The sequence below is a fragment of the Homalodisca vitripennis genome, chromosome 7, assembly GCF_021130785.1.
Source record: "Homalodisca vitripennis isolate AUS2020 chromosome 7, UT_GWSS_2.1, whole genome shotgun sequence".
Lineage (NCBI taxonomy): Eukaryota > Metazoa > Arthropoda > Insecta > Hemiptera > Cicadellidae > Homalodisca > Homalodisca vitripennis.
In genome coordinates this window covers 105,323,895-105,337,024 of record NC_060213.1, presented here as the reverse complement: position 1 = coordinate 105,337,024, position 13,130 = coordinate 105,323,895, and the positions used below count along the sequence as shown (strand labels likewise).

General features: G+C 32.1%; 1 protein-coding gene across 10 annotated transcripts in view; it reads right to left on the bottom strand.

Annotated features, from left to right (window-relative positions):
• The window catches only part of LOC124366128 (heterogeneous nuclear ribonucleoprotein 27C), a 71,478-nt gene that overhangs the window by 23,018 nt on the left and 35,330 nt on the right, over positions 1-13,130 (bottom strand). For 9 of the 10 annotated variants that reach the window (XM_046822418.1, XM_046822423.1, XM_046822414.1 and 6 more), the window contains 3 exons: positions 12,892-13,021; positions 10,094-10,129; positions 3,503-3,634 (listed from right to left, as the gene is read on the bottom strand). In XM_046822418.1, the coding sequence (XP_046678374.1) occupies positions 3,503-3,634; positions 10,094-10,129; positions 12,892-13,021 (298 nt within the window). The remainder of the gene's footprint in view (positions 1-3,502; positions 3,635-10,093; positions 10,130-12,891; positions 13,022-13,130) is intronic. The other variant, XM_046822415.1, reaches the window with a different exon arrangement.

The window sequence follows — 13,130 nt, the reverse complement described above, 5'->3', positions numbered from 1 at the left end:
GGCATGTTTGAGCATACAACAGAATATGTTTGAGAATACTGAATAACCTTTCAGAACTAAAACGCTATCAATATTAGTTGGTAAAATATAGCAAATAACTTGTGTTGCTGATTTAACACTACACATTTATGGCGGCCCACACACAGGTCAATTTAAGTTTTATACAAACATCTCTGTAGTCCAAACATTAAAGATTAATTCCAATAGAGTAACATTTTTTTAACCAAACAAAATTTGGTCTTGAAAATTTATCTCACAGGCTCCAGCACAAGCTTTTTAAAGTACACAGCTTTTTAATTTAACTCTAAAGTGTCAGAGAATTTTTCTGATCCCTGAATTCTCACTTTAGCTAATACATTTAAAGTGTGATGCATGATTGATTTAAATAAAATCATAGAAAGTACAGTATCCCTTTAACAGAAACACGTAATATATTTATTCCAGTGAATGGGAATTTATACTCTGCTTTCAACACTTGACAGTATTTTTTTTTTTTTAAATACAAGCTTTCTTGCTGAATTTTAACCAAGAGACAATTTACTACTGGGTGAACACTATATTAAAGAAAAGAGGTTTCATTGTATTTTATGTCTTTTACATAAGAAATTGTGGTGCTCAGAAGAATAAACGAACGATATTTTGCTATCAATCATGCAGGTCTGTACTCTAGCCTTTCTATTCATCACTGCACCAATATAATCAAATTATGTAAGCATTGACAAGGAATTTAATTGTGATTGCTGGGATTAGTCAATATTGTCGTGTATAAGATCTCAAAATTAAGCTTTACATGATGACTTAGTTAGTAGTTCACTTAAAATTCCACATCTGTTCTGTGAACCTTTTAAATTGCTGAAGGTGAATAGTTAACATAATCTAAATCACATGTGAACATTTGTAAAGTAGGCAAGAAATGTCATTTTAGTGTTACTAGACTCTGAATGTCTAATTATTATCTTGAAGAATGGCATAAAATAAACAAACATATAACACAGATGTTTTGGAACAAGGTGAAGTCAGCCATAAGAGAGAAACATGCAGCATGTTAAATATGTAACAGGCAAACTAGTCTGTATTGTAACAACATTTACAATAGCCTTTACCAGCCTAACATAGAAGCTGCATGCTGACTAGCTATGTAAGAAGCTCAGGACATACAGAAACCTTACTCAATTGTAAACTCAAAAGAGTAAGCAATTACAAAAAACTTCTTGCCATCCATTGAACCCAATTTATTGTATGGTGTAATATCCTGGAAAGGATCAGTTGTAGTTAGCAAGAAAGCTGTTAGATGCTCTTGGGATTTCAAGATATCTGCTCAGCAGCCTACATTAAGAGTTCATTCCGATATAGTAATACTCATATTAAAGAGGAAATTATTGCCCTACACCCTTACTAATCAGAAAACAACATATGCTGAACCATACTATTTAAACTGCTACTGAAAGAACTTAAAGATAGCTCTACACAATTTGAGTGGTTGCCAACAACATTTATTCGCTCGAAGAAAGTTCACAAAAGAGAAACCTTGCTTGGTTCCTCCAAAATAATGAATGTAACTATGATGCTCTATCATTAAGTAAATAAAGAAACCGTTTATTGCCTATGGTGCTCAGAAGATAAACGAACGATATTTTGCTATCAATCATGCAGATCTGTACTCTAGCCTTTCTATTCATCATTGCACCAATAGAATAAAATAATTATAAATAGTTTGAATTACTATTACTCTTTAGTTGTTACTTTCAAAAGGTATAACAGTTGTTTAAATGCTTCTAAACATAATTTTATTTTGGTCACTTTAGGCATGGTCTAGTTTCCGAAAAATTTGCTTTATGTTGAGGGTGCAGCCACCTTCTCACTAGATGGCATCCGAGGAACAGTACACAATCAGCGTGTGTACCGTATTCAATTTCGTGCTGAACCACCATCAACAAAGAACAGTTTGGAGAAATCAGGTGCCCATTTAAAGGAAAAAGTCCTGGTCGGCAAAGCGTTCCTGAACAAATCCGACGAGCATTTGAGTGGAGCCCCTGCAAATCTGCGCACCATGCTAGCCGAGAACTTGCGTTACAGCGTCGTTTAGCCCTCAAAACATACAGATTACAACTGTTACAAGCTCTTCGAGCTACTGAAAAAGATAAGTAACTGAACTTTAGCTATGCTATGCTAAAAGAAGACATGGAAGATGACGCCTTTATGCCACGGTTGATATTCAGCGGCAAGGCAACTTTCCATATTAGCGGTAAGGTTAAAAGTCATAATATGCATATATGGGGGCTCAAAAATTCTCATAAAAAACCATAGACTCGAACGTGATTCACCAATAGTGAATGTTTTTGTTTTTCGCAAATCAAGGTTTATGGACCCTACTTTTTTGAGAAACCAACCATAAAAGGACATGGTTATTTCCACAACTTACTGTTGACTCTGAGAATTCCATCTATCAACAAGATGGAGCACAACATGCGCAGATTCCTCAATGACAACTTGCCTCGACGTTGGATAGGGCGTAAAGGACCGTGAGACCAGGCTTTACACTCCTGGCCTACTAGGTGCCCTGACTTAACACCTTGTGATTTTTTCCTGTGGTAATATGTTAAAAAGAAAGTGTTTACGTTCCTCCCATACCTCGTGACATTGATGAACTAAAAACAGAATATCAGCTGCTGTAGCTTCAGTGACAGAAGACACCTTAAGAAAAGTTTGGGATGAATTCAGCTATCGGTTAGATGTTGTTAAATGCAGCCAAAGGAGGACACATTGAACATTTGTTATGCAATTTCATAAACTTCAGCCTTTTTTAAGTAATTTAGTATGAAATTTGTTGGTGTTAAGCCTTTCTTGCCAATAAATAAATGTATTTAAAACCAAGTCATTTTTAGAAACATGCTGTACTATGGCATTCAAAAAATACTTTTAATATTATTACTTGTAGTTTTGATAATGTGAAATAGTTAGCTACTTAATGAAAAGATTTTAATAGAATTAAGGTTGGTATAAAACACAAGAATATTTAGCATCATTGTTTTCATTAAAGGAGGTTCAATCTTCAACTTTAACAAACCACTTTAATTACATTACTGTTAAAATACAACTGAATTGTCTAAACCGGCTCAATATAAATTTAACTCTTCTTTAGAGAAAATATGCTCAAGTTGTCTAACACAACAGAAAAAACAAAGACAAAATGCAGATGGATAAATAATATCTGTTATATACATTGATGTAATAAAACTAACTGTTAAAACTATGAAGTATATCTAGTCATAATCTAAATAACAAATTACTTTCACACATACACACTGTTAGCTACAAATGTCCACTTAAATGATACAGTTAGGCAATTAAAATTATATGGAATCATTACTCAAATTCCAAGTAACACACTGATACTGAATTTTATTTACTTGATGTTTTACGTTTTAGTAATTGTGTTGCCTGACTGTAGTGAAACGTTTATAGCCAATGTGCGGTGTAGTAAATTAAACCTAACACTCACCATAAGATCCATATCCTGTTTGCTGGGGAGGATAGTTGGAACCCCACTGTGGAGGTGCCATCTGCTGACCCTGGGGTCCTGGTGGAGCCCCCCAGTTCTGATAACCTCCAGGACCTGACGGAGTACCGTACCCTGCAATCATACCATCATCATTACATTCGCTGTTAATGCTTATTAAATCTAATTGTTTTCAAAAACTTTTTGCCAGATTTTATACCTACAAAATAAATAATATATGGGTGAAATAATCTTATGGGATTTTGTTTTGCTTCAGTAACTTGTTCCCCACTTAATCCAAATACTACACATAATAACATAGTGCATTTGCAAATTAGTAATTTAAAATATGATGTAATTTACATCTAAAGATTTGTATCAATATCCTTAATTAGTCATCACTTGGAATTGGATTGAAATTTGTTCTTTAATTGAGTAGCCCATCAATTAACAATAGAGAATTCATAGTTTCATTAACCCTAGAAGTGTGTCCATGTTACCAAAGATAAAACGTCAGTCCATTTTTGACGTGTTGCAAGGGTTTTTTAAGAAATTCGTAAAAAATACTTAATATCAAGAAAACATATATTGTTATATATCGTTTTTCTTCTCAGAAGTTTTACTATTTGAAATAGGAATAAATATCTTGATATTCTTTGGTTTAGTATATATTTTCATGAAAATAATGAGAAATTGCAAAAAGTTTTATATGAAAATTTCAAGTTTGGACCTCTGTAAGGTATTGAAATATTACAGTAAGGTCAAAATGTTAAATGTATAAAATGTAGAGAATTCTATGCCAAATTAGAAAATATATTAAAAAACTTCTATTAAACAAAAATTGTAATTTTGCCATTTTTTTTACAAAAGCAAAAATTTACAAAAATGTACAAGGGTTTGGGCTTTTATTTTTTTTTACCTCCAAATGTGACTATATATTTACATGAAAAAGTTTTCTATTGTAAATTATACATGCTATTTGAAAACACTAAAAGTAAACAACAACAACAAAATAAACTGTTATTTTATTATAAGCTTACAAAAAAAAATCTTTTGAATAATGAGAATATATTGTAACCAAATTCAGAAACAAGCTAAAAATGTTCACTTATACTTATGTTTATGTAATTTTTGAATATACCCTTAGTACCTATGTTTGTTTGGCTAAAATAAAATATAAGATATGTTCAAATACTTTGAGAAGGAACTGAGTTATGACATTTTTTGTTAACAGTCGCACGTTGAAGAATTTACTCATAAAAAATAATCTGGTTTGCAATGTAAAAAAATATGAAAACATTTTTTTACTTGTTATATTATGTTAGCACATAATATTTGAAAGAAATACACTCAATAATTTTTGAAATTGAGTAAAAAATAATTGTTGTGCGTCTAATATTGTAAAACCTTGCATTGTAAAATTTTTGACAATACGTAAACAATGGATATTATAGTTCAAAATAACATTGTTTTATAATGTTTTTGTCATTTCATATGAATTTATGCAGTTGAGTATTTCAACCTGAAAAAATAGAGACCTAAATTATGAAAATCTGTAAAAAAATAAGCTCGTGGTGAAATAAAATGGTTAACAATGGCCGACAGGGATGGGTTGGGTTGGTCTTGATGCGACGCCGTGATTCATCTCTTTCGTTTCGCACTGCTGGAAACCTACTGAACTAAATTTACCATTGAAAGATTGTACCGGTAGATCGTTTCTTTCACTTTACAGTTTTTTTTAATTTTCTTTATTGACAATAAATAACTGTGTGAATGTTATTATACTAACCAGCATAAAATATGCTGGTTTACAACTTTAGAATTGTCCCTTTTTAGAATATTCATAGTAAATCAACTATTCGTTCTAATGACTTTCTGTTTGCACTGGAAGAAAGAATATTTCATTCCGTGTCTATTGACATATGGAAGCACTGTTTGCAGGCAATACGTAACTTGCTGTGATTGGTTGAAAATGACGTATTTCTTTGACCCGGCCACCCCGCGAAATTCAACTCAAATGATGACTTCTTCAGAAAACATTTCACCACGACCGTAATATTGAAGTTAGAAAATAAAAGTTTATATAAAAATTGTAGAGTGGAATCTCACAATTTCAATGATACCAAAAACATGGTGATTGTTTGAAGATAAATAATTATTTTTAATGAAAAACTGAACCGACATACAATATGCTGGTTCCGCACAACACACATAAATTACAACCGACATAAAATATGCTGGTTCCACACTTCTAGGGTTAATGCTGTTTACTGGATTTGTGGAATAAACAGGATGACAGCTTAATTGTTAGTGAAAACAAAATGGAATTTTTATAGTGGTAATAAAATAATTCCAATAGCATGCACTTCAGTGCTAGAGGAGATCGCAAATCTTTAAAAATTTGCGTGTGTGAATAAAATCAAGGAGTGTCCAATGATCTATATTAAAATTACATTTTGTCTAAGCTACCAATACTACTCTAAATTGAAAGTTTGTTAGTTCTTTGGTTCCCACTTATAAGTAAATAGTTTTTGGAGGAAAAATCAAAAAGTATAAGACCCTACTAAAATGAAAATTTCTATTGTATTTTAATGCAATGAATTGTGTGGGCAAGCTGGCACATCACGTGTAATAAATTACCAGTGATGGTATCCTGACACATCCTGTAGTAAGCAATTTGTAAAACCAAAACAATACTTAAGAATCGGGAAGTCCGGTATTTTGAAGTTGTATTTACATTTTTCTACCTATAAATATTTAATATTTTTAAGCTTCCACTAGTTGTTAGTCTGTAATATGGTGTAGCATCAAACTCAATAAAATGACAAACAAAAACCATCCAGACTATGTAAAATTGTATAAATAAGAATACTAACAACTGCTGTTTAGCGTGTTTTTGGTCATTTGATAATTTTTTTCAAAATCTCTTTTTATTTAATACTATTAATACTGTAAATCCACTTAAAGAAAATAAATAAAGGTAGGGGGTTTTATATGAACCCCTAAGAATCTACTTAATACAAAATTTCAGGTATCTTGTTTGATGACAACTTTTAACTCATTGCAGATTGATTTGTTTGGACACGAGTGTCACAGCAGCTGCATAGAAACCGGCCATGTTTGTACACACAACCGATACCGTAAAATGTGTAACTAGTTACCGTTGATAGTAAACAGCTGAGGGTAACAATAGATCAGTATCACTACATAACAGAGAGTAAATTCAGCTGATTCTTCAACTTATACATACAACTGCAATCTATAGAATATTTTAAAATATATTTGAAAAAACTAAAAAAAATCAGTTGATAAAATCATTATGGTGGACTAATAATGACACTAACTCAGCTTACATAAGATATTTCATCTCTGAACCTTGATGGGTTAACTACTGAAGTGTCATTTTCAGAAATTGTTGACCTATATTGGGAGCCATCTATTTATAAGTTACTAGCGGGCCCGGCGCCCTTTGCTGCGCATTTCAATAATTTTTTGCAAAAGTTGCCCGCGGCTTCGCACGCAATTTCCCGTTGAAAACAGTACACTATATTCACTTATTCTTTTTCTATCACATTCTAAACATTGCTGAGATAATTGATAGTCGTTCCATCGTGAGCCTCTTGGGCGTATTATGAAGGTATGTACCATATTCCTGCCTCTATCTAGCTGTTACCCACGGCTTCGCACGCAAATCTTAAGAACCGAAGTCCTTATATTACTTAGTAAATTTTTTTTTTTTACTATAATAAATTTTAGATTAAATTAGTTATATCTCCGATGCCACGATTGAGCTTGCTTTGTTGTCTCGATCGAGAGAATATGTACACACGGAGTTTTGAGAACCATACTTCTGTCAAAAAAAACAACTAAGGTTGATTTTATAACATTCTTTATATTTGTAGCCAACGTAAGATAGTAATTATGATATCTGCATTGCTCTTCTGATCAAGCATGAGCATGGTTTATATTAAATAAATATTGCAGTTAAAGGTGAATTTTTACGTCAAATTTGAATTGTATTATCTGGATAGTAAAGTCTATGTTTAACAGTGATTGCAGAAACAGTTTAAACAAAATTTGTCGTTTCTCTTAAGCTTACTCTATGCTTTAAAACTATAAGTGTAATATATGTTTACAAAGAACAGCTGATTAAAAATTTGAAAAGACGTTAACATATGTTTGCTGCAATGCATTTCTTATGGGTATTTCTGTAACCAGTGGGGCGGAATCCTGAATCGGGAAAGGGATGGGCATAGCTTATAAACCTTCTCCGTGGAAAAATACATATACGTACAAATTTTCATCATGATCGGTCCAATAGTTCACGATTCCATAAAGGACAAACATACAAACATTCATTTTTATATATATAGATTATATATATAGATATGAAAACTATATTTTAGCCTTGTAAAAACAAAATTAAACTTCAAAGACTTGTTATAAATTGCATTTTAGACTGTAGTACATTTGATTAATTTATCTGGTATGCAAACGCCAAATAAATCAAGCCGACGGAATGTGAACATAACCACATTATAAAAAGAACAGCTAATGATTAGCGGGCATTTGGTAACCCAACCTCCAATGGTAACATATAGTACTATTTTCATGCAGGTAACCAACTTCCTACAGCTTTAAAATTGGATCACCATACTCAAGATACTGATAAGATTAAAGTATGAGATCACTTTTGTAAATTCCATGAAATTTTGTGTTTTTTACTGTTCCCATTCAATTCATTTAGCAACTATTAATTACACACTCCACACAAAGCCTTCTCAAGAAAGAATTTTCTCAAGTGGTTTCAAAGTTTGTAGGAATAAAATAAACTTAGTAAGAAGTATGACAAGTCATATCAAAACAATGGTTTCCGTCACTTTCAGGAAAAATTTGCTAACTAAAACCTATAATTCGTAACTTCATTGGTTATTCCTAAAGAAAATAAATTTATGGATTTAACATTGCCTTGTACATGCAATAAATCTACCGTAAGATTAATCTTGACAGTGTCTCTCTTTTTCAGTAAGTAAAAGAGGGTAAAAATTTGTCCTCTCAATATTGAACATTTTCCAACTAAACATGCTTTACTGATCATCCATGTACACTTAAACACTAACAAACCAATTTTCAACAAAGTTTTACATTTGAATATTTTGTTACATTGATTACATATCCAAATTGGATTAGTTAATTGTTTTTCTATGTTTAATTAATAAACTAAGATATTCATAAAAAAATAGTGACTGAATGATTTGTTTAAGTTTGAACTGTACAAATTACAACTTGTACGCCTGTACGTAAATTAATTGTGACAATTTAAGAAGAATCTTACTTTCACCCAATGTTTACGCTGATATCTCATGCGTGAAAGTGATTATAAAGTCCACTTATTAAACCTATTGAGGAAGACACATGCCGGTTACATGCATAGTTGTCACACTGAACACTGAATACTGACACTGGTTATATTGTCTTGTTTAGCCATATATGGGCCGTTCCAGTTCTGATATCCGAAAGAATCGTTGCCATGGTATTTACTGGTTCCCTTATTAAAAAAATGCATTTAATGTTTTGTTACTACTGACAGCATTGATTTGACCACCTATTTATTCAAACGTTTTGTAATTGTTTTTGATTATCAGCTTGATTGTAGTAATAGAAGTTATATCTTGCTATTTAAATTTTTACAAGATGAAAATATCTTTAATTTAAAACTATATTTTTACAACTGAAATTGTGCTAAACAGTGACATTTTTAACAATTTTAGAAAGAGTAATTCTTTTGCAACCTTGTATAAAAAAAATGGGACTTGCTGATATTTTTAGTATAATATTTGCTAGTAAATAAAAGCTGTGAAACCGTACAACTTTGACATTTTGAACCACCTTGTTTACAAGAAGTGAGATAACTAACTTTCTTTTTCAAAATTATCAGTGAATAGAGAGAAAATGAAGTACAGCTCGACGTACCTTTAAATTTTAAAATATAAGAAAAATGATCTCTACCTCTACTAAAGTACCTTGTTGGGATATATCTGTGTTACAAATTATCTTCCGAATTCTTCAGGGTTGAAATATGGGAGTACTAACACAAAGAAGATAGGTTTCTTGGTTCTGCCGCCATAAATCGTGGATATGTGGTCTGCCTAACCCTATATACTCAGTGAGACCATCAGTCAATTCTGTGTCAAAAGGTGTCTGCCACAGTCAACTTGTTAGCATCTCCTATTCAAGTTTATACAGATGATATATCTCAAAAGCGATTCTGTTATCCATGAAAACATATGCATACCACAAATTGCACCAAGATAGGAATTGAAAGTTTTCCAATTTTTAATTTTACATACACAATCTAAAGTCTTATTACTTATAAGCACATTTCTTTATTATAGAACAACAAGAAATATATTATATTCTTAAGCATGCTCAAAATACGTTTTATAAATTAAGATAATTTGTATAAAAAAAGTTACAGTTTAATTCACTAAAGTTAATTCCCAACCTCCAGGAACCAGAGAACTAACTGCTCTAAGGGTTACTACACACGTATCTATTCTACGGTATGCTAGGACACCACAGACTGGGACCTACCATTCATTGGAGGTTGGTTTGAGGGCCCCCATTGCCCTGAAATGATAATCATTTCGTCAAATTCTCTCCCTACCATAACTCCAGTCATCTACCATAAATTGTAATGCAAAACAGATGATCTTTGTTTTAGAAAATGTTAGTTCCCTTCAAAATAATTTCATAACATTAATTTACCATGCAATAAGCCACTATTATTTCATTTAAGTTATTACAACTTTAACAACTACAATAAATAATATGTTAATAACCATGACTTATTATCTTTGACTAAAATAATCAAATGTTAATATATGAAGAAATAAATGAGTTTGAAGCCGATGAACAGAACATTTTTTAACGTTTTCATTTGTAATTAAATATACAGATAATGTACCAAAACTAAAACAGAATATTGCTTGAGATTGGTGGCTATGAAAGAGAACATGTTTTAGAAGATTACAGTGTTAAATTTAACAAGAAAAAATGTTTTTACTATAGGCCTATTTAGATTACATTATAATAAGAAAAATTATCTTTTATTTATTACATTTCACAACAATATTATTAAAGTTTAGCAGGGTGTCCAAATTTTGGAATTATCCACGGAGAAAATCTATTTACCTATATATATACACACATAATGAGATGTAACAAAAGTCCAGACAAACAATAATTGTTATTTAAAAGTAATATATTAAAAAAAATCTGTATATTCATCTAGGATTACAAACAACTACCCTTGGATGTCATTTGCAAGGAAGACTGTTCTTCAAAGACCCAGACATATTCTTTTGGTATAGATAAGCGGAGTTTTATATTTATTTAAACATCTCAATAAGGCAACATCATTGTGTGTGTTCCAATTTAAGTCCACAATGCTTACCAATAAAATGGCCATTCAATGTTTTTTTATTTCTGTATTATCAACATGTACTGAAGGAATAGATATCGATCAATGTTATAATATTTTTATTATAACTTAAATTTGTCATACTAATTTTGAAAATTTTCATTTTTGTATTACACACACTCATTAAATTCTTGCTTATACCAAAAAGTTTTTAACCCTCTCCCGCTCGCAAGGCATGAATCGGCACGGCCACCATATAGCCATTGCAGCTTAAACGGCACAGATCGGCACGCACTGCTTTACCGACTAGAGCAAAAATATTGCTGCTCTCGAGCAGCAATATTTTGTACTACTACGGGTTGTTTGCTTTTAGGAGACCATTTACTTTACTTTTACAGTAGATTTATTCCATTATTTTGCTATTTATATTAGTTGTGGGGAAACAATGGCGGGTTGTAGTCGTACACTTGGTGACAGTGAAATCGATCTCGTTATTAGTAGTGACGATTCAAGTGAGTGTAGTCATGTACCAGAGCTTTGTGAAGTGGTTGGTGGCATTGATGATGTAGTTCGGAGTGATTACAGTGGCAGTGGCGGCGAGCCAGACAATGACCTTAACCAAGTAACTGCCCTTGGAACAAACGACCCCGTGCCCAGCTGCCCGTGTGCCCCCTCCCTGGTCTCGTACATTCAACTTCATTGAACCAATATATAGTGAAATAATTAATATATATATAATTATAGTTAATTACAATGACAGAACGTGTGTAAGTTGAGGCGCCGCGTATTTTGACCGAACGCGACCGGCAGAGCGAATTAATTGAGGCTAGAAGCACCGTGAGCGCCTAGAAACAATACGAACGGGAGAGGGTTAATATATAAACTTTTAACTTAATTAAATAATTAGATTAATAGTTGCATATTAAAATCTATAGTGTCATTTTACATTTACAATGTTGAATTTATTGTAGGCAAACTTCTTACTTAGTGCCAATGGACTGTTTGTTTTCAAATGTAATCACAAAGTTCTAAGTACATACAAACTTAGGTGTACAAGGCGAAGTAATGCTTTCAAAAGCAGTTTCCAAAAAAAGTGGTTGACAAGGGCTATTTTATGAAAATAAGCAAATTTAAATTACCATGTAACTGTGCGTTACACAACATTCCCTGGAAATGTAGGGCTGGAAATATTACTGCTGTACATATTTTCAAGCTTAACTAAATTTTAGGATGTAAGAAATCTGATGTTTTACTCAAAAGAAATTCGCTTGCTAAAACCAAAACTTTATCAATTATATATATATATATATATATATATATATATATGTTTTAATTATTTCTCTCACTTTACCGAAATGAGATAATTTAGAGAGGCCTGTAATACTTAGTATTACACTAAAATAGCAGGAAAGCAGGCAGAGGATACAATGTATAGAACTGAATGGTACCATCTGACTGTCTCGTTGTATCGTAATACTTTTTAATCCTCCTATCCAATTCCTATCCTGAGGATTTGGATGCCTGTACCACATTATAAAACCACTAAAATAGCAGGAAAGCGGGTATAGGATACAATGTCGAAATCTGAATGGTTCTATCTGACTGTCCCATTGTAACGTAATAATGTTTGATCCTAACCATTTCCCATCCTGAGGATTTAGGAGGCCTGTACTACAAAAATTTTAATCTAATTCTGAGAAACTTAGATTTTGAAGACTACAACTACACCACTCACTGCAGCATATAAATGACAACCACAATAACATCATGACACTAACACCAAGTTGTCAATTCCCTTTTCAGAGTAAACATTGCTCAACTTAGCTAGAAAATGAACAGAATGAATACTTAATCACTAGAACTGAAGATGTCACAAATTTAAGAGAAGAAGTGTAACAAGCCAAAACATGCACAGATATAAACTTTGGAAATATTTTAAAATTTTCACCCAAATATTAAAAATACTTACCAGGATATCCTTGGGTCTGTGGCGTAGATCCCCATCCTTGGTAACCGGACATCATATTGCCCGGTCCCATCGGACCCATTCCTCCCATAGGACCGCCCATCTGTCCACTAGGAGTTCCCATGCCCATGCCCTGCAAAAACCCATAAAAATGACAATAAGGGCTAATTTACACAGCAATATTGTATCTTCAAAAACTTAAAAATTCATGTTGTGAAACATTTATTAAAAAAAAAAAAAAT